This window comes from Rhineura floridana, chromosome 6 (assembly GCF_030035675.1).
Source record: "Rhineura floridana isolate rRhiFlo1 chromosome 6, rRhiFlo1.hap2, whole genome shotgun sequence".
NCBI classification, from domain to species: Eukaryota; Metazoa; Chordata; class Lepidosauria; order Squamata; family Rhineuridae; genus Rhineura; species Rhineura floridana.
In genome coordinates, this window is record NC_084485.1 from 121952798 (window position 1) to 121979798 (window position 27001).

Genomic DNA, 27001 nt, shown 5'->3' on the forward strand with positions numbered 1-27001 from the left:
CCTCGTCCCATAAATTAATGAGATCTGGTCGTCCCAACAAAAATAGGCTTTGAGGTTAATCTCTTCGTTTCTCCCTACCCGGGAGAAGTTTAATCAGTCAAAAAAAAAAAAAAAAACTGACTGATATATCTGAATAAGCTTCTTTTGAGGCAGGAGCCCGTCTCAAAAGCAGGCACAGGCTAAGTCACCCTTCCCGGAAGTCAACTCTGATAAACTTTCAAAATATCTTAAGAAATTGCCTATAAAACACTTTATCCAGAGACAGTCAATTTCCTAAAACATTCTGGGTGCTTCATAGTTTATAAATGCTACAGCCATTGCCATATAGTTTTTACTCATGATTAAGACTGAGAATTAGAAATATACAGAAAATGAACATCCATTTTCACAATTAAAAAGTCCTTTTTAAATTGCTGCTTTTTTCTTCCTTTTATGTATGCTCTCCTTCGGTATACATAGAAATAGTTTTTTATCATGCCCTGGAAAGTCTTCCCAAAGCTGGCTGAATGAAACAGGTATTGGTAAATCATGATCATGGCACCTGCTGGAGCAACAATAGTTCAATTAGTTTCCCAAAACCACTTAAGGTAGCTAAAACTGACTTTACTATATAAAGTGGTTGTGTGAATAAATCCTTATTTTCTTTAGGGACCTTATAGAGAAAAACATGTCTGCATTTTAGTTCTAACTGAGACCTAGCTAGATAGTTGCATAATCATCATGACATGTCTTATACAGCCATAAGAGTGGCTGTATACTATAGCCAGCATGGATTTTTCACATTGGGTTAGAATCCCCACACAGCCATAAAGCTCACTGGGTGACCTTGGGCCAGTCACTGCCTCTGAGCCTCAGAGGAAGGCAATGGCAAACCCCCTCTGAATACCACTTACCATGAAAACCCTATTCATAGGGTCGCCATAAGTCGGAATCAACTTGAAGGCAGTCCGGAAACCCATTTCACCATGTTAAATTGAAAATGCCCCCCATGCCATTCTACTGCTTCCCATAAGCTCATTTCAAAACAAAATCTTACAAAATTTAGAGTCCTGAACTCAGAAACTCTTGCTTAACAACCCTCTAAGTTTGTATGGTGATGCAAAAAATATTAAGAGAGAATAGAGAGTTCAAAGGGTAAAACAAAAGAAAAAAATCCAGATCCCGTTGGACTTTTGTCTGTTGTCTCATAATTTGTTGAAATTAATTAAAACTCAGCCATGTTCACAGAGTACCTGTAATCCTATTACTGACCTTGTCCCATACTCTTACCTTCATCTTCTGCAGTTTAAATGTTTTTTTAAAATGCATTGCTGATTTTTAATTAATTTAAGAAATTTAACATTGGCGTCTATGATAGCGCAGGCATACTCAGTAAGAACCAACTGTCAGTGTTGTAAAAGCCAGACTGACAGCTGTTTGGCTTGGCTAATCAGGGGGCCACACCCATGCAAGATATTTATTCCACTTTAAACAGTCCTGGCTTCCCCCAAAGAATCCTGGGAAGTGTAGTTTGTGAAGGGTGCTAAATCCTATTCCCCTGGCAGAGCTGGTTTAATAGATTGCCTCTGGACATAGAGGCCCCATTGTCTTCTGTGGCTGTTTGCCAAGTCTCTTCTGAGCAGGCAATTCCCCAGACACATAGCTGCAGCTTTGTTTATGGGATTACAACCCCCCATGCAACTTTAAGTTTAATAGTTATTTCCCAGGGGAATAGGACTTCTCCTAACAATCCTCCTCTCCCCCTCCTCTCCCCACCTCCTCCCTTCCTCCTTCCCTCTCCCTCTCCCCTACTCTTCTTTCCTCCCCTCCCCTCCTCCCCATATCCTCAGAGGCACATGCTATCAAATTCTTCCAAGCTACACAGCAAGTGGATTGGACTGTGAAAGACCAAACCAAATTGTGTTTGCATTTTTACAAATTTGTAGGGCAGTACAATATCTCAGAGAAGAGGTCAGGTCTCCTGCTCCCCTGGTGCATTCACTGTAGCTGCCCAATTTCCCTGCTTTTTAAAGTTTGATAGAAATATCTTTTGGCTCTAGATAATTCTTAAACTGCAAAGGTTTTTTTTTGCCTATTAGTGAATATATCTTGTGCTTTTAATAATATTTCATGTTTCTTGAATCTATCATTTCAGTATGGAGCTTGGGTATTATATGGATAGGATATCTGCAAGAAGCATAAGTATCTGCCAGTTAATCAGGAACTGATTTTTCACCAGCCTAGGGGCCCAGTCAAACATATGTGTGTGTGGTGTCTACAGCTCCTCCAGATATGGTTGCAAAGATTACGTGGAACTTAGATTATATCTGGTCTTATTGAGCAGTTGTTCTGAATTTTCTAAAGAAATTCTAGAGTATTCTTCTATTTAGCATGGAAACCAGTAGGGCAGCCATTTCCCCAGCACATAATCTGATTCACCACCACCATACACCAGTCCACTGTCTGCTAGAACATTGTGAAACACGTGGAAGGATGTATATGTTTGCTATGTGAAGAGCAGATGTGCATCCAAATCGCACCTTCAAAAAAAAAAAAATCTACTATTGCTGGGAAGGTGCTCTAATTTCAAAACATTTCCCAAACATTCATATCTTACACTCTTGGGTTTGGGATATCTCTTGCTATTGTTTAACTGAGGAGCCTCCATAGCATTATTTGGGAGCGTAGAGAATTGTGTGAGGTAAGCCAATGTTTTCTGTTGGTTAAGCTAAAGCAGATTTCAGCATAGTCAGTGCTTGGAGGGCAGGCTGAAAGATTTTGAGCTTCCCAAAGAGATATCGACGATAAATACATAATACCTAAGTGACGTGCTAGAAATGGCTTTGCATAAAATACCACATGCATCTCATGAACAGCATTTGTACACAAGTAGGGTGATCTGGTCGTGCTCCACAATTAAAACAACAGGGCTCTGAGGAAGTGGGAGGAGGACTGAAATAAGACATAACAATGACCCCAGCTGTACCACACATGTAAAGCAGTGTTATATCACTTTAAACATCCATGGTTTGCGGCCTATTGACGAAATAAACACAGACACCGTTCATTGGGTAAATCATGGGCCACTTTATTAAAAACAGAGTCAATTATAACCAATGAACCTGCAGAGGGACCATACAGTGCGGGGGAATTCAGCTGATCCAGGCGAAGCCTGCTTGCAGCTATAGGGCAACCAAACCTTGCCAGAGCCTGGGGCTGCCCTGTGCCAGGCCCCAGCTCCGGCCACACCCTGAAGATGTGTAGGGGGTCCAACCCGCATCACCGCCCCCCGGAGCCGTGAAACTCCGAGCGGATGAGGCACGTTGGCCCCAAAAGCGGCCCGTGTTCTGCCTCCCCGGGCCGTATAGCCCAGAGCTGCAGGCCCCCGGACCGCCAATCACCCCCAAAGGTGCCTAAAGGTGTCACCTAGCTGCCCTTTCCCTTTTAACCTTTCCCCCGTGCTTCCTTGCCACAAAAGGGGGACAAGCCTCTGCTTAGTCTCCCCTTGCCCCACACCCGATAAGAATCCGGTGCACATCCCTCTGCAGGTCCATTAGGAAGATGTCATTGCCCTCGTCAGTCAAGTGCACGCCATCTGGCCTAAACAACTCCAGCCTATCTTGCTTGATCTCTGGGTGGTGTATGACAGAACCCCCCAGGCCCTTCATGGCCCTCTGAATCTGCCTATTAACCTTTTTCTGAGCCCTGTCCATTCCCCGTGGGTCATCAGCCCAATTCCACGTCCTGCACGGCAGGATGTCGGACCATACCAAGTGCACCCCAGGCCAGCGCAGCGCAATGGCCTGGAGGTCACTACATGCCTGTTCGATTAGGGCCTTGCCCCTCAACAGACCCAAATCATTACCTCCCAGGTGGATGACCAGCACCTGGGGCACTGCCCAGTCCACAGCCGACCGGAACAAGGTAGGCAGGAGGCCGTCCCAACGCATCCCCCGTCGTCCCAGCCACCGCACTGAGGCCCACTGACTGAGCCCCAGCTGTGTTCCAATGCGGGACTTCGCCGCCCTGCGGCCTGCCCAGAAGATCATGCTGTGGCCGCAGAGGAGGATGCTCACTTGTTCCGATCTTTCCAAGCGGCCTGCCAAAATTGACAACATCGCCGTTAGCTGCTGGCCTCATGCATCTCCGTTAGTGGTCTAACATACGTCTTATATGCATCCGAGGACCACCTGCCCACTGCCTACAGCTGCCCTTTGGAAAAACCCAGGTGGGCAATGGTGGAAGCTGCACCTATTCGGAAGGAGTGTGTCCCGAACTTGCGGGCATCCACACCTAGCCGCTGGAGTGCTGTCTTTGCCACCGACCAAAATTGGTACTTGGTAAGGGGCTGGAGGTCCCTGTGCCTGAACAGGTACCCTGGCTGCAGCCCGCGGGCTGCCAGAAAAATGCGTAGGGCCCTGACCGGGCAGAGCTCCTCCTGTTGGCATGGGGATAACACATTCAGGCGACCCTTTTGGCGTTGGTCCGTCTTTGACTGCCTGAGTCGCAGACGGGCCCCCCCTGCCTCTCAGCTGAGATCAGAAACCTGGAGGGCCCGGAGGGAGCTATCCGTCTTAGAACCTGCCACCACCTCCCCTATTCGGAAGGCCCCGAAGAACAAGGTGAGGGCCGCAGCATGGTATAGCAGTGCCTCAAAATGGGAAGAACATAGCACCCTCCACTGTCCCCGCAGACCCAACAGTAACTCTGGGGAAAAGGGGGCACGCGCATCAGGTGTGTGCGGGCGCTCACGGGACCACCCTTCCAGCATCCGGCGTACCCTAAAGTCACCGGAGTAGTCCTGAAAGCCCCGTGCTTTCGCTAGGAAGGATAGACCTGAGAGCTTACCTCTGATGGTCCTGACTGAAAGCCCCCTCGGCTTCCCTTCCACGCAGAACTCCATAAGATGCTCCACAGGGATGGGCCACTCCTGGGTGTAGCCTCTGGACTCCCTGAAAGTTGCCAGGTCCCTACCTGCCCCCTGGTAGCTGGCCAAAGTGCTGGGTGCCACAGAAAGGCTTATGGCCCGTTCTGATTCGGTCCTCCAATCTCCCATAGCGCTGGGGGTACCACGTCCGGCTGAGCCCTTGCCCACGGCGCCAGCTGGTGAAATCTCTCCATCTGGTTCCGTGATAGAGCATCAGCAATGCTATTATCAATACCCGGGACATGGCGCGCAAGGAACTGTATATTATAGCGGAGACATTGGAGCACAAACACTCGAACCAAACGCATAACATTGGGATTTCTAGAGGACAGGGTGTTGATGACATGTACCGTGGGGAGGTTGTCGCACCAAAAATGGACTGAGGAATTCCCCAGTTTGTCCGGCCAAAGGTGTACGGCCACGACAATGGGGAAGAACTCCAGAAGGGTCAGGTCTCTGGTTAGGCCAGCCTGCGCCCAATTCTGTGGCCAGCTGCCATGACACCATGAGTCATGGAAAATGACCCCAAAACTGCAGGAACCTGAGGCGTCGGAGCTCACCTGTAGCTCCGCTTCCAACAGGCGATCTTTTCTCCATAAGGAGACCCCATTGAATTCCTGCAGGAAGGTGGACCAAACTGCCAGGTCCTCCCGGAGAGCGGCTATAACACGTGTGTGATGGTGGGGGCGTGATAGGCCCGCCATGGCATTGTACACGCGGCGCAAGAATGCGTGCCCGGGTGCTACTACCCTGCATGCAAAGTTCAAATGTCCTGCCAGCTGTTGAAGTGTGGCCAATGTCACCTTCTTTGCCCCAACCACCCCTGAGATTTTCCCCTTAAGGGCCACCAGCTTATCCAGCGGGAGCCTACAGCATTGGGCCACTGTATCGATCTCTATGCCCAGGAAAGTGAGGGTAGTGGACGGGCCCTCAGTTTTCTCAGCCGCGAGGGGAACACCCAGTTCCCCCGCCATCCCTGCGAACTGCTCCATAAATGCCTGACAGGCGCCCGAGTCTGCAGGGCCCGCAAACAAGAAGTCGTCCAAATAGTGCACCACTGATTGCCGGCCTGCCCGTCTCCTGACTGCCCACTCCAAGAAAGAGCTGAAGCGCTCAAAAACCGAGCATGAGATGGAGCAGCCCATAGGCAATGCCCTATCCACATAGTATTTGCCCATGAAGGCAAAGCCTAACAGCTCAAAGTCCCGTGGGTGCACAGGGAGGAGACGGAAGGCAGATTTGATGTCACACTTTCCCATGAGGGCGGCCATCCCGCAGTCCCTAACCATACGAACCGAACCGCACAGTCGAATGACGTGTAGCGGACAGAGCAGAGGTCTGATGGGATGAAGTCATTTACTGACCCACCCTGGGGAAAGGACAGGTGGTGTATAAGGCGAAATTCGCCTGGTGCCTTCTTCGGAACAAGGCCCAGCGGGGAAACTCTGAGTGAAGGGATGGGTGGTGCCGCAAAGGGGCCCAGCACGCGGCCTGCCATGACCTCCTTCCTAACTTTTTCCCCCACGACCGATTCCATACCCGCCACTGATTTTAGGTTGCGGGACATGAAGGGGTGCCTGGGACCCAAATAGGGAATCCGGAAACCCTCTGTAAAGCCCTGTAGCAAAAATTGGGCGTCTTGGACTCGGGGGTAACAGCAGAGCAAGCGCTGGAGTTCGGAGAGTTTAACTGGACTGGGGCCCCTTTCCTTGAGCTGCGCTAGCAGCTCCCGGTCTCCTTGCGCCAGGTGAGTCCCTGTTCCCATCTCTGAAGTGGTGGCCCCTGGGGCAGGCAGCGCAGGAATGCGGGCCCCCGCATATTGCGCACTCATGTCGGAACCTGCAGGGGTTACGACCACAGCGGCCTCGGGAGCTGAACTCCCAGCAGAGCAGGCGGGGTTGAACCCCCTGCCCCGCAGGCCCGTGGGAAGGAGCTGCTGCTGCCTGGCGGGCCAGGAGGTGGCCGCTGTCCGTTCTATCCCTGGCTATGGGCTTGGAGTGTGGCATAAACTGTAGCCACAGGTCCGCTTCCTTTTTGTCCCAGGGGAGGGAGGTATCAAAGGCCGCCTTCATACGAAACGATTCGTCATAGGCGAGCCATGCTGCCCCCTGGAACTCGGAGTAGCCCCGATATATAATATCGAGGTATTTAATCAGAATAGGGCCCCTCTGTGGCTGTTTCTGCATCACCACCCCCATGTATGTCAGAAATGCAGGCAACCAATTAGCCCAAGTGCGTTCAATGCGCCGCCTCTTGGGCTTGTCAGGTTCTGCCTCTTCGCCCTTATCCTTCTCCCTCCTCACTGGTTCCCTGTACAGAAGTGAGAATAAGTCGACGTACTCCCCCTTCCAAATTTTTTCTTTTGTAGCAGGCAGCAGGTGAAAGCCCAGTGGGGCTGATGTCTCCCCTAAAGGTATAGCCCCTTCCCTCACTGAGGCCAGAGGGTCAGTGTCCTCTGCTGGGGACCAGGAGGGCTGAGCCCCCACTCCCATCCCTGTTCCGGCAGTGGCCTGCCAGACCTGCTCACAGGCCACCCCTAGCGGAGGCAGCTGTTGTGGTGTACCATGCCCTGCCCCCATGGTGATCCCCGCTTGCCCATACCGCTCGGTTTCAGCTGGTGGGGAAAAGGGCCAGTATGGGAACCCCCACTGGGGCCAGCCCCACTGGGGCCAGCCCCACTGGGGCTGCCCCTGTTGTTGTGCTGCCCAGGGAGACTCACCCCCTATGTTGTCCGCTGAAGGCCCATGCCTGGGCTCTGGTCCTGGGGCTGCATGTCCTGCTTCTGCTCCGGGTGCTCTTGCTGCGGCCCCACTAGGCCCTGCCTCCAGCGCGTCCAGTCGCGGTAAGATAGAAGTAATAGCCGCAGCGTTAGCCCCGCCAACTGGACGTTGCACTTTCTCCTGGGGCCGCTTGGGGGGTGGTTCCTTTGTTCTCCTAGTTGCCGGCTGGGCAGGGCCCCTCTCCAGGGCTTCTAACCTAGCCAGTATAGTGGTCCATGGTATGCCTTCCCCTTGTCCCCTATCCTCCGCAGCAGGGGGTGGGCGTCTACCCTCTGCCCTGGGGGCCCTTCCCTTCCCTTTTGGCCCATCTTGGCCTTTTTTGGGTGGCATCCTGAGCTAGAGTGTAGCCGGGTCTATCCTCACTAATGACCCCCCAAGGCCTATGTCCCCCAAGGCCTATGTCTGCACCCTCACAGTCCAGGTGGACCGTGTCCCCTACTTGATCCAGTCCCCTGCCTATGGCCCCCTTTATCTCACCCCAACAATCCTGACCACCTGGGCCGTTAAGCGACAAATGGGGTGGTGGTGTGCAAGATGGGGCTGGGACCCACTCAATCCCGTCCCCTGCCTATGGGCCCCTTTGTCTCACCCAACAATCCTGGCCACCTGGGCCCTAAGCGGCACAATGGGGGTGTTGTGCAAGATGGGGCTGGGACCCACTCCCTTGCTATGGGGTGGGTGAGGGGCTGAGAACCTTCCCACAAGGGTCCCCTGGGAAGTAATTAAAGAAAAAGAACGCGGCCACAAGGCCGCCTCGCCTGATCCGCCGCTGGATGGCCGCTGGCGCCGCACTTCCGCCACTGGACGGCCGATGGCCTAGGGCTCTCTCCCACAGGCCGCACCTCCGCAGCTGCCTAGGGCTCGCCACTGCCCCAGCCGCGCCGCGATAGAGCCATGCCGACCGCTCCTGGCCGTCGGCGCCACCACACCAAGGCCTGGCCCGCAAGAGCCCGAAGAAGTTGCGTGCGTCGGTGGGCGATTTGAGCCGCGTCGCACCGCCGATGCAGGAGCCTCCGTTTGAAAATGCCGCCAAAATTTGAAGTGAGGGTGGGCGGCTGGCGGTACGGCCTTAAATGGCCGTCTGCTGCCCCGCCCCTTCGCTGCGTGCTACGTCAGCGCGCGAGCGCGCTGCGAGCACGCCTCCCTCACAAAGATGGCGGCTCGGCTGCGGCCGCAAAACTCGTCCCTTCACCGGTAAGTCCCGGCGCGGAACGGGGGTTCCTTCAAAGGATCCTGGGAACTATAGTTTGTGAAAGATCTCAGGCAGCGGTCTGAAAGCACATGAGGCCAGCACCCTGCTGAAGCAGGGTCAGGTCTGGTCAGTGACTGGATGAGAGACTGCCAGGGAACCATATGTAAGCCACCTTGGGTTTCTATCATGAAAAGAAAGGTGGGGTGTAAAGGTAATCAATAAATAAAGGTGTTGTTAGGAGAGCTCAGTTCTCCTCACAGAGCTACAATCGTCTGAGTTCCCTTGGAAGTGGGATTGATTGTCTAACCATTCTGACTGCTGTAGCTTTGTGAAGGGAATAAGGATCTCTTAACTCCTCCAGCAACCTTAACAAACAGTGTGGAGGGAAACCATGATTGTTTAAAGTGGTATAATAGTGTTTTAAATGTATGTTTGGGAAGAAAGGAAAAAACTTGGGGCCTTTGAAAACTGGACCCACCAAGGCAGAATAAACAAAACCTTCACTGAAGAGACTATTCATGCTTTGAACGATCCCAACTATTTCTTCAGGGTTTAAAATACTATATACAGAAAGGTAATCAAGACGTGGAGACATATGCAAGACCTTTTGCAAACAATTTTTTTACAAAGCCTTTTAAAATATTTTAAATTATACAAAGTGGTTTCCCCTCAGCTTGTCATGCTTGTTCACTGACAATGGAAACTGATGGGCAATTAGGCTGCTCTTTGTCCAAGCTATCTTAGAAAGTACTTTGAATCACTCACCTGACTGGATGTGTTTTCAGATCAGTTTTGAGATAATGTATAATGAAAAATGTTCCTTTGTGCATTCTTTATGGATAAGAATGTTACATCAAGATACCTGGGGTTCTTTATGTGAATCATCTCCCTGCAAATGCTTTATCTATAAAGGTCAGGTGTTGGGTGTTTTTTATTTTTGTAAAAGTGTTAATCTCAATAAATTGCTGTGTAGTTGAAAGGTACTGCTATGGAGCACATGCTTGGCATGCAAAAAGGCCCACATTCAATCCCTGGCATCTCTGTTTGAGGAAGGGAGGTGAAAAATGGAGGACCCAGAAAGACAGAATTGGGATCCCTGAGTGGGGAAATGAACAACTGTGAGAAGAGGGAGGGGGGAAATAAGCAGCCATGAGGAGGCAGCAAAAATGTGTGGAGCGTATGTGAGAAACTGGGCCAGTAAAAGAGATGGGAATTGGCTAGTAGAGAAAGAAATGGGAACGAGCTGGCTGGCAGAGAAAAAGAAAGTTTGGCAGAGGGGAAGTCAGTGGGTTGACAGTTGAAGAGGAATTGATTTAAGGCAGATACTGAATGAGTTATGCATCTGGGGGAAATTGTTCAGGTGGTGACCATCCTATTAATTTGGGTAAATAAATTAATTTTAGAGCAATTTATTTAGTAGTGATTTGGTGAAATTAATTGGCTTGCTTTCTGTGAAACCGGTGTCTGTTGGAGCAGAAAACTGTAGGTTCAAAGGAGTGATTTTGTATTTTGGAGTTCAGACTCCACCTGTGCCTTGTACTGAGGTTTTGGGGCCCGTTACTTGCATTTTGGCTTCATCAATTTGCTGTCCATGAAACTGGTGTTTTGTTGCAACACAAAAATGTTGTGATTAGCCACACCCACAACAGTAACTTCATCACTAACTATGCTCTGTGGTAGCCATTTTGTGATGATGCCCAGAACACTTGTGCCCTTGGGCTGAAAGAAATTGAGAGCTCTTTGCTTTACATACTTTTCTGGGCAACCTGGAGATTTAGGAATCAATGTCATACTTTAATGACAACAAAGCACTGCTCCTTGCTGACAGTAAAGTAGTTTATATATGTTAAAATGACCAGACAATGCAAAGTATTTAACTACAATAAAATTCATTGCTGCACACTGTATTACCTTCTGGGATTCTTTTAATCTTTATTCCTTTGTTACCCAGTCATAATAAATTATATGTTTAAATGAGTAATATTCTAATTCAGGATCACTGTGTTTATCAAATTCATTTTTCTCATTAATTTTCTATTGCATAATACATTTCTAGCAGTTTTACACGAGTACCAAAGCACTGAAAGCTGTTAATCGTCATTGAGAGATAGCTGAGATTGACTGAATAAGGACATAATGAAAAATACAGCACGAAGAAGAAAAAAACAATTTCAGTGTTGTTTAATTTGCTACACATTTTACATCTTCCTTTGAGCTGGAGAATGAACAGGTTGTCCTGTTTTTTTCTTCTGAAGAAAGAGCCAAAATTTGTCCATCAGATTACTCTTGAGGCCTAATTCTTCTGGTCCAGATAGTCCTTTGTTAGTTGATTTAAAGAAAGCTGTCTTTGTACATTACTGCAGTACCGTTTAAATATGCCCAGGGCTACTGTAAGCCATTAATAGAGATATCTTAGCCACATTCATTCCTGTATTTCCTCACACAGATTTCATGAGAGTAAAATGGTTGGGAAAGGCAATGGCCCAGAAATGTCCTTCTTCGAATGCGGTCCTTCTAGCTGGATCAGTCCCCCAGATTATGTAGAAAGATTCTACAGTTGAAAGAAAAGCTCATGAGGCAAAGCTAAGCGAAGAGGAACAGCAATAGCCAATTTCCCACTGAAGTGGCTGTGTGAACAGTACAGGAATGAAGGATTTTTCTTTCAATGACAGAGTACTGGTATATTTTGGACCATTCATCACCCTACCAAATGATGGTCTCAGTGCATCCATAACAATAAAATTTTGCTAAAGGGTTAGGAATGCTGTAGATTCACTTTGCACTGAGCAGAGGTGTTAGACTACATGATATCCAAGATCAATTACAACTCTATAATAAAGTGATGCATTTTCTTGTTGATGCTATGAATGCATCACCTTTTCCTGAGTAGTTTTGGTCTCACAGCAGGATCAACACTGGGTTTTTTGATGTTTACCGTTATTTCCTGTCCCACAAGATGCTATTGGAGGTCGCTGATTCACAGGGTCGCCATAAGTTATAATCAACTTGAAGGCTCATAACATCCTATTCCACATTATGCTAAGCTTTGACCTAACAATCATTATGGAAGTGTGCCAAAATTATACTAATGCATGCAATTATGATGTAATCTTTTACTGAAATGTGTTTTGATTTGTTTTATCTGTTTTTGCGCAGTTTTTGTTTTAACGTTGCAGGTGTTACATCTCTATTGTCTTCAGTTTTGTGATCTTGTTTTATGTTTCTTGTGTAACTGCTTTTCCAAAGGAACACGAAGTAGCTTATCAGTCTTAAATAAATACTATGAAGTAAAATTGTGTTCTTATTTGCTAGGTACTCCTGGCGTCATCAAATGCGGGAATTTAAGAGTGAATACCGAGTTGTGGCCTTGGATTTGAGAGGCTATGGAGAAACAGATGCTCCTGCCCAGAGAGAGAGTTACAAGCTAGACTGCCTGATAACAGATATAAAGGATATCTTGGAGTCTCTTGGTGTGTTAATAGCATCCATGCTGCCCAGTTTATTATAATCCTGAAAAAGGAAATAAAAGCTGTGATTTCTGAGCTGTTTAACAAATTTCATACTTTAATTAGAATGAAAGCGTCAACACATGCAGTGCTCACATGCTGAGAGCTAAATGGAAGGGGCTTTCTAGATAATAAAGCCCAGTAAAGTGCAATCAGAATGTATTTGCTTCAGGTAGAACATCTGTTGTAAGAAACTACTCTTAACCAGCACCAAAACCACATTATGTTGTTGATGGGAAAATGCAGTTCCTACCCATGCCTTGAGCAAATACTGTTTCTATAGAGAAGATTATTGCAATTTGTTTATGGATAACAGACACTTACTGGGTTGATGACCAGCATTGCAGTTTTCCCTCACCTACGTATAATATTTTGTGAATTTTAAAAAAAAATTCTTGGGTGACTGCTTAAACACAGGAGGGCTCCTTTCCCTCAGCTTCCTCAAGTGGTTGTACTTTCTTATTCTTTTGTGCTGGAGTACAAAGCATACAACCCCTGCCTCCCCCAACCAGCAGGAAAGACCTCCGCATAGCAAGACCATCCCACTCCCCAACATAGTAACATGCAAATTGGATAATGAGCTATGCAAGACTTGTGCAAGTATTTGTGGTAAAAGTAAGTACATATTTGTGGGGGTACTGTGGTAACAGTAAATTAAGGTAGATGTTAAGTGTCTGCAGGGCTTTTTTTTGGTGATAGTACAGTATTCACTGGTATGGAGTACTGGCACCTCTTTTTTTTCTACCCATGCCAGTCATTTTGTGCTGGCACCCATGGTACTTTTGTCAACGTATGAGTACCAGCACCTCATTTTTTTTTTACGAAAAAAGCAGTGTCTTGATAAAGCCTAACATTTCTAACTTCCAGTAAATATGAAACCACAGCCTGTCCTATGTATACATTTCAATCTTTAAGATAGAAGATATTAAAAAGACAGCATTTTTTGCTCTATTGGTTCTCTATGACCCTTCCTGTCCAGCCCTCTTGCTTGATCAGCACTTGGCACCTTCATTTCCATACCTATCGGTATTAAGAATCTCTTGCTTACTTCAGTCTCTCCACACTTTCAATGATCCTTTGGTGCTGGTCTTGATAAACTTCTGCTTATTATGGCTCATATCTATTCCTGGCACACTTGACACACAGGTTTGCAACTGTCATCTGGGACCCTGGCTTGTTCTCTGATAAGCAAGCTGATGTGATCTCTAGAACTGCTTTCTGTCAATTAAATCTCCTATGCAGACTGCATCTCCTCCTTTAGGACAGAGACAGTTCTCTGTCAATTCTCCTGCTAGCTTTATTCATCAGATGAGTGCCTCATTCAGTGACCATCTATTTGTGCAGTATTAATATTTTACAGCTGTAGCTCCAGTGCCATAGAATGCCTCCCCTCTAGAACTGAGAAACTGTTAACTTTTGTTGCATCTCTGAAGAGCTATAAAACCTTTTTTCTCAGTCTGTTAGGATTTCTCCCTAGTGGGGAACTTGTAGTCCTCCAGAAACTGCAACATAGCCAGTGATCAGGGATGATGGGAATTGTCATCCAGGAACATTTGGAGGGCCACAGGTTCCTCACCCTTGTCTTAGAATGATGCAATCTTAGTTATTTTTTAAAATAATGTTTTTAATGTTTTCATATTGTAGCCTCATTCTCCTGTTCCTTTTGTTGTAAGTTGATCTAAAACACATGCATATATATAAATAAAATTCAGCTACTCAAGAGAAAACGGAGAAAGGCATTAGAAATGTATGATTTTAAAATGTCCTACCTTGTTGCTGATTTGTTGTCAGCTATGATTCTTAAAAAGGTATATTAATAGAAACAAATCACCTAACTGTGGTGGTGTAAATCATTTGCAAAGGGGGGGAAGTGAAGTTGAGATATTGTTACCAAATATACTGCAACTTCTGTCATTTCCTTTGATGTGATAATATATTTGGATGTAACTGTTGGTAAACAACTGTCAGAAATCTATTTTTAAATAATAGGATACAGCAAGTGTGTGCTGATTGGTCACGACTGGGGTGGAATGATTGCATGGCTAGTTGCTATTTGTTACCCAGAAACGGTGACGAAGCTGATTGTTATGAATTTTCCACATCCCTCTGTTTTTACAGGTAAGTGTGGGGAATGGGATCCAACGTTTAATATATCTGTAGCATTCTCATCTTAAATAGTGATTTGTGATGCAAATTTAAGAATAGAATAATTTGAATTTGAAGAATAAGCATATGCTGGTGTCACGCATTAGAGGGAAAATGGTAGAACAAATTGGTTCAAAACATAGGAACACAGGAAGAGCTCTCCTGGATCAGACCAAGGCCCATTCAGTCCAGCATTCTCCCCAGGGCTAACCAGTGGCAGGAGATAAGGGCAACAGCACTTTCCCACTAATGATCCCTAGCAACTGGTATTCAGAAGCATACTGCCTCTGAACATATAATACACAACATCATGACTAGTAGCCACTGATAGCCTTAACCTCTACAGCTGGAATGAAAGTGAGCCTCAAGTATGTAGGACCCTTACCGATGTTGAAACCTCATTTCCATTGGCCCCTATCAACGAGTAACACGGGACCCGCTTTCTCCCAATGTTTTCAAAAATTGACCCAGATGGCCTTGTTTGTTTTGAAAAAGTGAAGGACTGTCTGGTGTTCTTTAGCTTCTTTAACAGCATAATTTTAGACAGACCTACTCTGATGTAGTCCCACTGATTTCAGTGAACCTGACTCCCACAGGTAAATGAATATTGGACTGCAGCGATGTTTCCTTTGTTTTAAGTTTCTTAGATTTCTGGTTGCCTGACTTGTTTCTAGCCTGGCATGGCAGTATAGTATGTATGCATATTAATCAATACATGAATGCACTGCCAAATATCCTTCAGACATGGTTCCCTGTCCCTGAAACCAAGGATCAGTTTTTCTATGCACATAGAGTAGAGGCCTACCTAACTTACTCACGTATATTCTGAGGCTTGTAAATCCTGTCAGCACCACTGGCTTCCAGTATCTGGAATGCTGGATGACCCTGATTATTCTGGTTCTTGTCCCCTACTTTCTGCTGCCAGTCCACAGCCAAAGCCTGTTGGTTTCTCCTGCCCATCTACAGTATAGGAAATACTTGCAGGAACTAAGGAACTTTGGGACATAGAGAGACACAAAGAGGTACACATCTCTCTGTCTCTCAAATCATAAGTGCTAGAGTCATCTATACAAGGATTATAAGCCCTCTCTTCTAGCTCATTGGTCAAGATATTTGCTTATCCTAACGTTGTTGCTGATTAGCTCCAGAAAATCTCACAAGAACTTGACACCCCATATAGATACAGGAAATAAGTTTACATAACATCCTCCAGCAAAAACTACAAATTAACCTTGTCCCCCGTGGCATTGGGTTTGTAGTCTAGGTGAGCCTTGCAGGACCTCAAGGAAGTATATCACTCCCCGCTAGTCCCCCATTATGTGTTATTTGGGCCCTAGTATACAATTTCAATACACATGAAAAGCTAAATAAGGAAAGATCAGAATCAGAGGGGAGGGAAATGGCTAAAATTCAATCTATAACAGGGGCAGTACTCAGACCTGGAGGCTGAATGCAGCTCCGTAGACCTCTCTATCTGGCCCTCAGAGCTCTCTCCCCAGCCACACCCCTCACTGGCTCTGCTTCACATCCCTGCCATTTGTGCCTGGCTGGAATATCTCTTTGAAATCAGATGCCGCTTTCTTGGTTGGATGGAGGATAGAAAGCGTGTGTGTTCATGCATGTATGTGTTGAAACTAGTCTACTGCACTAAGGTCAAATTTACAGTTCTTTTCCCATTTTTGCCTCTGGCACTGCCCATCTTTGCCATCTGGGCCTTGGAAAGCTGCCCAAAAAGAAATGTGGCCCTCAGACTGAAAAAGATTTCCCACCCCTGATATAAATGCTTATTATTATGTTTACATTAGCTGTATTCGGTCATCTTCCTCATGGAGTGAAAGGGGAGAATAGGGCTGCAGTCACTGACCCTACCACATTCCACACGATGGTGGGGGGCTTTAAAAAGCAGGACACCTCCACCAGTAGTAGGATGGGGAACATATTAGCATCCCTACTCTGCTTGGACCAGAACACATTCACCTAAAAGGCTGATACGTCACTCTGATCTTGACACTGCCTGTGTTCTGGTCAGTTCAGTCTTTACAGCAAACAGTGATCCTGCACAACAGCTGAGTTTGCTAGACCAAAGCAAATTACATCGTTACTTACTTAGCACTTCTGTGTGCTCTCCCTCTTGCTTCCATAACATTAAGAAGAAAATCCTAGGTGTGAACTGCAATACTAAACACCGTTACTAGGATGAAGGTTGCCAACCTGGCAGGCATCATGGTGCCTGTGAATGCCTTCACTGGTACCCAGGCAGGGGCCCCAGCCTCTGAGCTTTCTTTCTTTTTTTAAAGTCTCTAGCCTTCCTAAAATGAAAGCTATGAAACAAAATGTGCAGGTACCCTTCTAAGCAATTTCTGTGAAATGAACCAGTCTGGCTGCTCCAGCTAGTCAGTGTTTTTAGCCAATGAGTGAGAACAGTGGCACAGGATGGCAGCCTAGGGTTCAGATGAGGAATGACATTGGCGAAAACAGGGTTCTTGCACCTTTAACAACTATCTCCACAATCAGAACCAGCAGGTCATAGCTGATTTCCATGGTAAACATGATATTGGGGGGGGGGGCAGCAGCAATGACTATCCTCTCTCTAATGTTGTGTTATACCATGCCTCAATGGCAGCCATTTTGTGATTGGTGCTCTCAGCACTCTCAAAATCTGAAATGTGCCCACTGGTCCAAAAAAGATTGGTGACCCCTGTACCAGGGAATATGCCTCAAAGAACATGATTGGACTTACTTCTGGGTAAATATGCATAGGAGTATGCTGTAACCTAAATAATTCCTACTTACAAGTTTATCATAATTCAATCTAATTATTAATTCATAGGTGTTTTTCTTTTAATCATTAGCATCTGTTTATTTGCTTTTCCACAAAATTGTGCCCCAACAACATATCAAATGACAAATGTACAAATTTAAAAAATACATTTTTTTCCTTTCCAGAATACATTCTACGACATCCATCACAAGTGATTAAATCCTACTACTACTACTTTTTCCAAATGCCATGGTTTCCTGAACTTATGTTTACAATAAATGATTTTAAGGTGAGTGTGTCTAGAAACAGAACTTGTTACGTGTATCAGTGACGGAAAAACTGTGGTGCAGAAAGGAAAGGTATGCTTTTAATGCTTCAAATAGGGGTAGGCAGATCATTCTATTTCTGATCCATGTCAGTTTTGCTTGTGTTCAATCACAAGTCCATTTAAAAAAATCCAGACAAAAATGTGTATTTAATACATATTTAAATACTATTTTATCACAGAATACATATTTTTATCACAGAACACATATTTGAATATTTATTTTATCCCAAAATTCACATTTTTAGATGTATTGCATTCTAAAATAAATAATATAAATACATTTTGGTATTTTTTTTAGCTGAGAACTATATCACAAAATTCAGAGCAATCTGAAGAATAATTAACATTCCGACCCACACATTAGTCCTAGAGATCCAGATCAGGTCAGATCTCATTGGAATTCACAGAAATCAAATTCCTCAAGCATCCCTGCTTTAACATTTACTAGATAATTTTATTTATGTTTAAGTGCGTAAATGTTTTTATGGTACATGTATATTAGTTGTACATGTGCAGCCTAAGCCTATGCACATTTACTTAGGAGTAAACTAATTCAGTGGGACATACTTTTGAGTAAACATGTACAGGATCAGGCCATTTTCACAAATTAACTTTTTTCCCAGCTGATTCAAATGTAATACCTATGACATTGTGAGCATGTATTTCATTTTAAAAGTCTGCTATAGCTATTCAATTCCCCCTTTATATATATACACAATAATAACAATAATAATAAATTTGTACCAAATATGTGTAACATGAATGGATGTTCTTTAGGGAGCCAGGCTTGGCTCAGTGAAAGACCTGTTTGCCCTGCATCATGGACTTTATTTTTACACTATTTTTTATTGACAATGGAATTTTTGAATTTATTTTAAAGGGCAAACTGATATACCACTGACTGAGTTAGTCAAACTTGGTGACTTAACAAATGTGTGTATGTGTTTGTTGCATTCATGCTCTATGCTTAAGGTATATGTTTAAAATATCCTCCAACAAGGTCAGAGTAGTACATATCTTCCCTATCCATCCACACACTTCATCCTAACTGTATTTCTCTGAGGTAGGTTAAGCGGACAGAGAGAGTGACAGGCTCAAGATCTAATGGATTTGAGCCTAGGTCCCACAGATCCAAATTCAGCTATTGAACCATTACTTGTACTGGCAGTCATGCTTCTGTCTTGTCTGCTCAATGAAGTGCTGCTTTTGAGCTCTAGTCTCGGTTTAATTCCAGTGATGTACCCTTTCCTCCAAGAAAATCTACTGATTAATTTAAATAAAAGGCAATATTCTAAACCAAATCACGTCTTCTTTAAGGAAATTGATGGCCACGTGTCAACATGTTCTGCCTAATTGGCATATGCTGTGTACAGATTCCCTCATTTTCTCAGTCATGGTCAGGGAAGTAGCTGTTCTCTTCAGGAAAATAGCCAGCAAAGCCCTGCTTCAATAGGCAACCCAATCCCCAACACATAAAAGAAATGGAACATATCCCTCCCCACTGTGCAAGCCCAGAACACCTTAGAACTGTTTCAAAGCAGTCCATTTCTCTATGGGTTTGGTGGTTGTTTTTAATTCTCTGGGAGTTCCTTTGGTTTGACATACTTCTGCAAAGCTGGGGGTTCCACTGAGGTTGCTGATACCACCTCATTGTTCATGAGTGGTGCCCTTTTGGCAACATAAGTACTGGCACTCAGCACTGAAGATGATATAGAGGAAATAGATGATAAATAAGGCTGTCTATTCATAGCCCAGCCCCACCTCAAAAAGGGGGAGATTAATATAAAAGCAAATAGGTATTGCTCAATTTGAGAAAATGACAATGCTTACAAATAAGAACTGCTTAGTTATTTTGGCCAGCTTTTAATATCTGTTACGTATTTACTTATTTGTTGCCATAGATTTTGAAAAACCTCTTTACTAGCCAGTCCAGTGGAATTGGAAGGAAAGGCTGTAGACTAACAGCAGAAGATATGGAAGCTTACCTGTACATATTTTCCCAACCAGGAGCACTGACTGGTCCAATTAATCACTATAGAAACCTTTTCAGGTCAGTATAATGTTCTTGGATCAGTTAAATAACTTCAGCCACTGTTCACAAGCACATAATTGTGAACCCAGAGGTGTTTGGGTGTCTGGTATAGATTAAGTATACCTGTCATTATGTACTATACATGTGTGCAGAAACCTAACAGTTGCTTCTCTCAGCTTCTTAAGTTGAGAGAAAATTGGCATGTTTGCTGGCCGTCTTGAGAATGTTCTACTTTGATGCTTAATTGGGCCCCCTGAAATGCCTCTTGGCATTGAAGAAACTGAGAAATAATAAAATCAGTCCAGAAATGGGTTTAGCCTGGGGGGTATCTGACTTTGCTTTATTTGAAAGTATCCAAAGGAGGATAATGGTTAAAGTCATTCAAAAGTTGCAGTTTAAGCTGACTTTAACACGGCATGAGTTTATATGAAGTGGAAATCCCTGTTCTTCTTTGGTCCTTTTAAGTATGTCCTCATGTGGCAAAACAGATATCAGGCGATACCCAGTTGTGGCATTCCACATGTGCAACTGACTTCCTCTTGTGCAAGCAGAACTTCCCCTTTCTTTCCTCCCCACATGCCCCTAAAGTCTGCTCCAGGGCTGGGGGACTCTCTGGAGCAGATTGGAGTGGGTGGGTAGGCAGCTATAGAGAAGATGAAGGGGATTTCTCATTGTGTGCTGGCGCAACATTGGGTCTTGTCCATCGACAGAAGAAATTATGGTACTTCAGTGTAATCCTATATCTGTCTACTCAGAAGTAAGTCCCATTGGGATCAGTATGACTTACCTTGCAGAATTACAGCTTAGATGCAGGGAGTAAAGTGCTCATGAGTCTTTGGCTTGCAATTATTATAATGGTTGGAGTGAAGTGCCTGGCCTTGATCAAGAGAGAACTGACCTATGTGAGATGATTCCTTTGTTTTGTGGAGGAGCCAGTGTGGTGTAGTGGTTAAGGTGTTGGACTACGACCTGGGAGACCAGGGTTCAAATCCCCACACAGCCATGAAGCTCACTGGGTGACCTTGGGCCAGTCACTGCCTCTCAGCCTCAGAGGAAGGCAATGATAAACCACCTCTGAATACTGCTTACCATGAAAACCCTATTCATAGGGTTGCCCATAAGTTGGGATTGACTTGAAGGCAGTCCATTTCCATTTCTGCTCCCTGCTGTTGGGGGGAGGGGAACAGTGTCAGTGCAACAGACTTTAGACATGACTCTGTATTTACATATGACAAAGGGTGTATGTGGAGAGACAGCTGCAGCAGTGATATATTACAGCATGTGTTCCCCCTTCCCTTGCTTACCTCTGTGGCAGCTGCTCTGCCCAGGCCTTTGTTGGGAGTGGAGTGGAGGCTGCTGTTTTGTGTTTATGCCTGCAGTCTGGAGACAGGATACCTGTTGGGGTTCCTGAAAGAGAAGCATTAGCAACGTGCAGACATTTCCATGTGAGCTCAGGAGAAAGTGCCACCTGTTTGTGCAGAGTGCTCCCCTGTTGTGCAAAGTGCCCTTTCTCTACAGGATTGCATCACCATTGTTCTCCCTTGTGAGCTCTAAGTGTATGCAACATAAGGCCAGAAAGATAGAGCTCGATGCTGTGCGCCCTGTCACCTGAATTGTTCCCCATATGAATCCTTAATGGATCATTTCAAATAACCTTCAACAGGGCAGTGGCTTGGAACCAAGTTAATTTGTAGTGTCATGATATGCATGTTCACTCCGAAGTAAGTCCTGCTGTGTCCTATGGGGTTTCAATCGGCATTGCCGCCTTAAGGAAGAAAATGGAAGGTTCCTGTCCCCGCTTCTCCTGAAGCTACCCAGAAAAACATCTCTGGAGAACTGGGGGCCCTACTGAACAATGTGGGGTGGAGTGGGGCTCTCAGGGAGGCAGGAATCACCCCAAATTGGGCTTGGATCCCAAGATAATTTTAAGAATGTTCAAAGAAGAAGAGTATCCTGTCCCTTCCTCCCCCCACCAGGCCCCTGTGCCCCATCCCACATTGTTCAGAGAGAGGCCTTGGCCTCCTAAGAGGCTTTTTGGGGTATCACAGGTATCTGATGGGAGGAGGAACGGATTAGAAACTTTCCTTCTATGATATTTCTTAAGTTATCTTATCTCAGGATCCATCCAAGCCAATGTCTTCAAGTAATCCAATGGACGGTATATAAAAAGCTGCAATTTATTTATTTATATCTCAGCCTTCCTCCCAGTAGGAGCAATACTATTGAACATTGGGTTGGACAGTATTGAACATGGGTCTGAAGAAACATGCATAGGATTGTGCTATGAATTCCAGAGAACTGCTGGTTTTGCATATAAAATTTAGGGGTTTAATACTTGGTACTAAAAAGAAAAATAATCTTCAGGTCATATAATAAATAGAGGAAGATGTGTAATTTCTGTATTCAATGATAGTCCTACTCAGAGAAGACCCATTTCAGTGAATAAACAAGACTAACTTAGGTTCATTAATTTCAGTGGATCTACTCTGAGTAGGATTTAGTTGAATACAACTAGTGGCCCCAGATGGTATATCATATTCCTATCTGCATTAAAAGATGGACCCAGCTAGGCCCAGTTAAGTGTGGTAATGGAGAAACAGATACAAACTTGTATCAAAATTGGGTACACATGAAAGCCTGATTTTATGTTGGATCTCTGGCTGGATTGGAGTGACATACTGTGAAATAGAACTAAATTGGCACATTTATCATGATTTTTAAAATAATATTAATATTTTGTTTTTAAAGTTGCCTGCCTCTGCAGCACCATGAAGTCACAATGCCTACTCTGTTGCTCTGGGGAGAAAGAGATCCCTTTATGGAGGTTGAGATGGCAGAAATTACAAGGATTTATGTAAAAAACCAGTTTAGACTTACTATTCTGTCTGAAGCCAGCCACTGGATCCAACAAGATCAGCCTGACATTGTGAACAAGTTGATATGGACTTTCCTAAAAGAAGAGTCAAGAAAAAGAGAATGACTTTTTGCTGACACAGTCTAAATATTAAAAAGCTCAATGTTAATTGTGATTGGGGCCATATTTACAGCAAACCTTAGACCTGAGCTCTGCTAGAAAAAATGTTGTTCAATGTACTGTATGTATTGACGCCAGTGTTATTATGAGAAGGTTGTGTAAGACTATGTAATGTTAATGTTGGTTTTACCTGTATTCTGTATTTTGCACATGGAGCACTTGCCTTAAAAATGTTTGTGCTTGTACAATAAGGAACTCATAGAAAGTTGCTTAATTTTGATTACTTGCTTTAAAATTCTAATGTGTGGTGCCTTTAAGAAATTTATAATGAGGAATCAGTGCAGGGGTACCAGATGTAAAAGAAGTTATTATTGGTATGATTATTTATTTTCATTCTGCTGGTTGGAATTTTTTTTACTATATTTTTACCATTAAAAAATGTTAACAGATATTTTGTTCTACCTATACTGTAGAAGCCTAAAGAAAAGAAAACCTTGTGTCTGGGCACATTTTGAGATCATAAAATCAGACATAATTGTACTATATTGATAGCTGCTTGTGTGGTGGTGTAAACTGGAAAAAAACCTAGGATGTATACACCCAGTGTTTCCAAAATTTATATAGAGAATGAAGAATTATGGTCATGACTTACGTATCCTAGTATTTGCCTTGTTCTAATAAACTGCAACTGACATGGTGCCCTGTACCCAATTCTTCATAGTGAGTTTTCTTTGTGTTATCACTATCCAAATTACAAGCGCAGCTTTCCTCAATCTAATGCCTTCTTGCTGTTGTTAGATTTAAAATTCACATCACCCCTAGCCAGCATGGCCATTTGAAGGCACCAGGTTGGGGAAAGCTGCACTAGAGAATATCATGTGGCTGCATTCAGTCTCCCAAGTTGATACTATGTTGTTTTTGTCTCTCCTTCTTACAAATGAATGGAAAAGGACTAGCTGTAGGCCTAAACTCTATTAGAAACCTAGTCCCATGAAAGATTATGAATCCTCATTCTATGGGTGTATGTTCATAAGCTCTGGTAATGTATCTGAGGGGAAAGGCAAATGCTCCAAAAGATACCAGTACTCTATCATTGAAAGAAAAATATTTCATTCTTTTATTTATTTATTTTATTAAATTCTTGTACTGTTAACACAGCCACTTCAGTGAGGAATCAGTTATTGCTGTTCCTCTTTGCTTAGCTTTGCCTCATGAGCTTTTCTTTCAACCTTTAGAGTCTTTCTACATGATCTGGGGGACTAACCTAGCTAGAAGAATCCCATTCAAAGGAGGACATTTCTGGGCCATTGCCTTCCCCAACCATTTTACTCTCACGAAATCTGTGTGAAGAAACACAGGGATGAATATGGTTAAGATATCTCTATTAATGGCTTAACTGCAGTAATGTAAAAGGAAAGCTCCCTTTAAAACAACAAAAACTACTAACAAAGGACCAGAAGAATTAGGCCTTAAGGAATTTAGAGAGGGAGGAGAGAGCTGTGAGTTACCTGAAAGCAAAACACTTTAGGGCACAAGAGCTTTCTCTGGGAACCTGGGGCAGTGTTAGCTGATTTGGTGCTAGGTGTACAAGGGTTGACCTATTTCTGATATGCTCTCCCCATACCATGCCACCTCCTCAGGCCGCACTCCTCACTGGCCCTATTCCATGCCCCTTTTGAGTGCTTTTGCCTGGCTGGAATGTGTTATTGAATTGTGATAATATACGTTGCTTACCTGGATTACGAGGTGTGTGTAGAAACCTCTGATTTTTGTGAGGCTGGAATGTACCCTATTGTACAAAGGAAAGAATCACAACATCCATTGTTTTACCCCCTTTGGCCTCTGGCCCCACTCACCACTTGCATGTGGCTCTCAGGTTTTCCAGGAGAGAATGCGGCACTAGGGCTGAAAGAAGTTCTCTGCTCTTGGTATAGAATATGGTCTTAACCAATACTGGCTCACCTCTAACTAATAAAAGTCCACTCAAAGGAAGCAAGTCTTACCCTGTATCAGGACAATGGTCAGGCTCACACTTTTACAAGTCTCCAGGGAAAGAGAATTTCCAACTTTTACAGCAACCACAATAAGATATCACAACAGTGTGTTTCCTCAAGTATATAGACCATAATAAATGACTAAGGAACTCTGCGCACATGGAACAGCTATTCCACATGCACATACCATACTGATACCTGACTGTGGGGGGTGGGGAAGTCTCTTTATGTGCATAAACTGATACAGGATGTTCTGGAACTAGTGAGGAGTGGAGACTGATCACTATCCACAGTCACAAATAGCTCTGCACAACCTGATCTGGATGCAAATGGATATCTCCAACAGATTACTTCACATACAAATTTGGCACAGTGGCTAGGGCTGAAAGAATTCACATGTTGGGGGTTACAAATCTACTCTCCCATGGAATTTTATGATTATGAATAATAGACCTCCCTAATGCTATATTCCAAACTGATTTGTGGTTCCCCTCACATTCCCCTTTTGTCATATAGAATGGGTGGACTGATGTTCAAGAAACACATTCAAAGCATGTGATTAGTTGAGCAATTCTTTGGATTCTAGCTAGTGTCCTTTTACCTATAGGTGTGTATGGATATTATGTCCATAGAGCAGGGGTGGCTAATCTGTGACCCATGTCCGGCTTCCCAAGACTTTTGGGTGGTCTCTGAAGACCCCTTCCCCTGCAATTTGGTAGTGGAAAGTTTGTTTTTTCCTGATCTATGAAATAGATAGCTCACTCTGCCATTCACAAGATACATTTTCTGGTGGGAGGAAGCAATCTCGAACCTGATGGTGGTGCTGATATCAACGGAATAGTTGAAACTGGGCAGAGATGGTGGTGTTGGGGTGGAGGTAGAGCTTGATCTTCTGGTGACTGGGGGGAGGAAGCAATGTTCATCCTGGTCATGGTGCTGGAATGATCAGAGACTCTGAAAACATCCTAGCATCACCATCAGGACTGATTTACCATTAATGCAATTCTAGGTTGCATCAATGAAAGTATGGTGCCCAACTCAAAAGAAGTCATGGTACTACTCAATTCTGCTTTGGTCACAGACCTCATCCACACTACTTTATTCATTTCTGGGCATTACAGTTTAAGAGGGATATCAACAATTTGGAGCAATATGTAGTCCTGGCTTCCAGATCCTGTAATCAAGTTTTGGAAACTGTGGTTGTGACCATTTGGGCACACATTGGCAGGATCATCCGTAACCAAAAATCCCTAAAAGATTATCACATCATAGAATGCTACATGATTGGAATACTATGTCCCGTTTTGGGCATTGAAGTTTAAAAAGGATATTGGCAAACTCGAATGTGTCCAGAGGAGAAACAAATATGATGAGGTGTCTGGAGCCAGAGTCCTATGAGGAAAGGTTGAAAGAGTTGGGTATGTGTAGTCCAGAGGATTAAGAGGCAATAGGATAATTGTTCTGAGCCCGTGGTTCTGAAACCCACTTTGTCAGACAGTCAACTCAATCTCTCTCTTTTAATCAGAACTATTTTATTAAACCAGAAAACGCAAAAGTATACAGAAACTTCATAGAAAGCGTACAGTCTCTGGGGATGGTGAACTGAGGATGGTGATGATGATGATGATGAAGAAGGTTGATAGCAGGTAATTATATTGTAGGATTGTTTGTGAGGTAGATTAAATGGAGGAAAGGTACCTTCTGAGAGAGAAGCTTCTGGAAGAGGCAATTCCGACAGAGAAATATCTTCTGAGAGAGAGATACAGCTAAAAAAGGTGTGTTGTCCTCTGGGGCTACTAGGCCTGCTGCTTGCTTTGCTGATGACTGAAACAACTGAGGCAGGTTTTGGAGGGAAAACTAACTAGCCAATTAAAGAGAAGGGAGATGTCACCTGGCAAGAAGTTACTGTAAGGCTAAGGGAGCAAAGAGACAGACCTCTAGAGTTCCATAACTCTAACCTAATAAATGCCTTGTTTAACACAACAGAAGGAGTATCTCTATATACAATTCTAACCCTGCGGAGGCAGCACAATAGTCATCTTCAAGTTTCTGAAGAGTTGCCACATAAATGAGAGAGCAAATTTGTTTTCTGTAAGCTCCAGAGGGTAGGGCCTGAACCAATGAATTCCAATTAAATACATATTGATCATTAAGGACTTCCTGATGGTACATGCTGCTTGACAGTGGAACAGACTGCCTGCATTGGCATTGGATTCCTGCAATGAGCAGGGGGTTGGACTTGATGGCCTTATAGGCCCCTTCCAACTCTACTATTCTACGATTCTATGATTCTATGCCTTGGATGGGTGGAGGACTCTCCTTCTTTAGAGGCTTTGAAGCAGAGGCTGGATGACCACATATTGGCGTGCTGAAGTAGTGGATT

At 44.5% G+C, this 27001-nt stretch overlaps 1 protein-coding gene and 1 long non-coding RNA gene across 2 annotated transcripts in view; one reads left to right on the top strand and one right to left on the bottom strand.

The window, feature by feature from the left end:
* EPHX4 (epoxide hydrolase 4) overlaps positions 1 to 23347 on the top strand; it is a 37239-nt gene extending 13892 nt beyond the window's left edge. Inside the window, exons 3-7 of the mRNA XM_061633663.1 lie at positions 12191 to 12348; positions 14374 to 14502; positions 17476 to 17579; positions 19520 to 19668; positions 22399 to 23347. Coding sequence (XP_061489647.1) covers positions 12191 to 12348; positions 14374 to 14502; positions 17476 to 17579; positions 19520 to 19668; positions 22399 to 22630 — 772 coding nt within the window. The 3' untranslated portion in view covers positions 22631 to 23347. The remainder of the gene's footprint in view (positions 1 to 12190; positions 12349 to 14373; positions 14503 to 17475; positions 17580 to 19519; positions 19669 to 22398) is intronic.
* LOC133387885 (uncharacterized) lies at positions 11995 to 24414 on the bottom strand. Its single transcript, XR_009763592.1, has 6 exons — positions 24359 to 24414; positions 23889 to 23964; positions 22528 to 22600; positions 20955 to 21057; positions 20740 to 20816; positions 11995 to 12388 (listed from the first exon to the last, which is right to left on the bottom strand). It is a non-coding gene; the product is annotated as an uncharacterized LOC133387885 (long non-coding RNA).
* Between the last annotated feature and the right edge of the window lie 2587 nt (positions 24415 to 27001).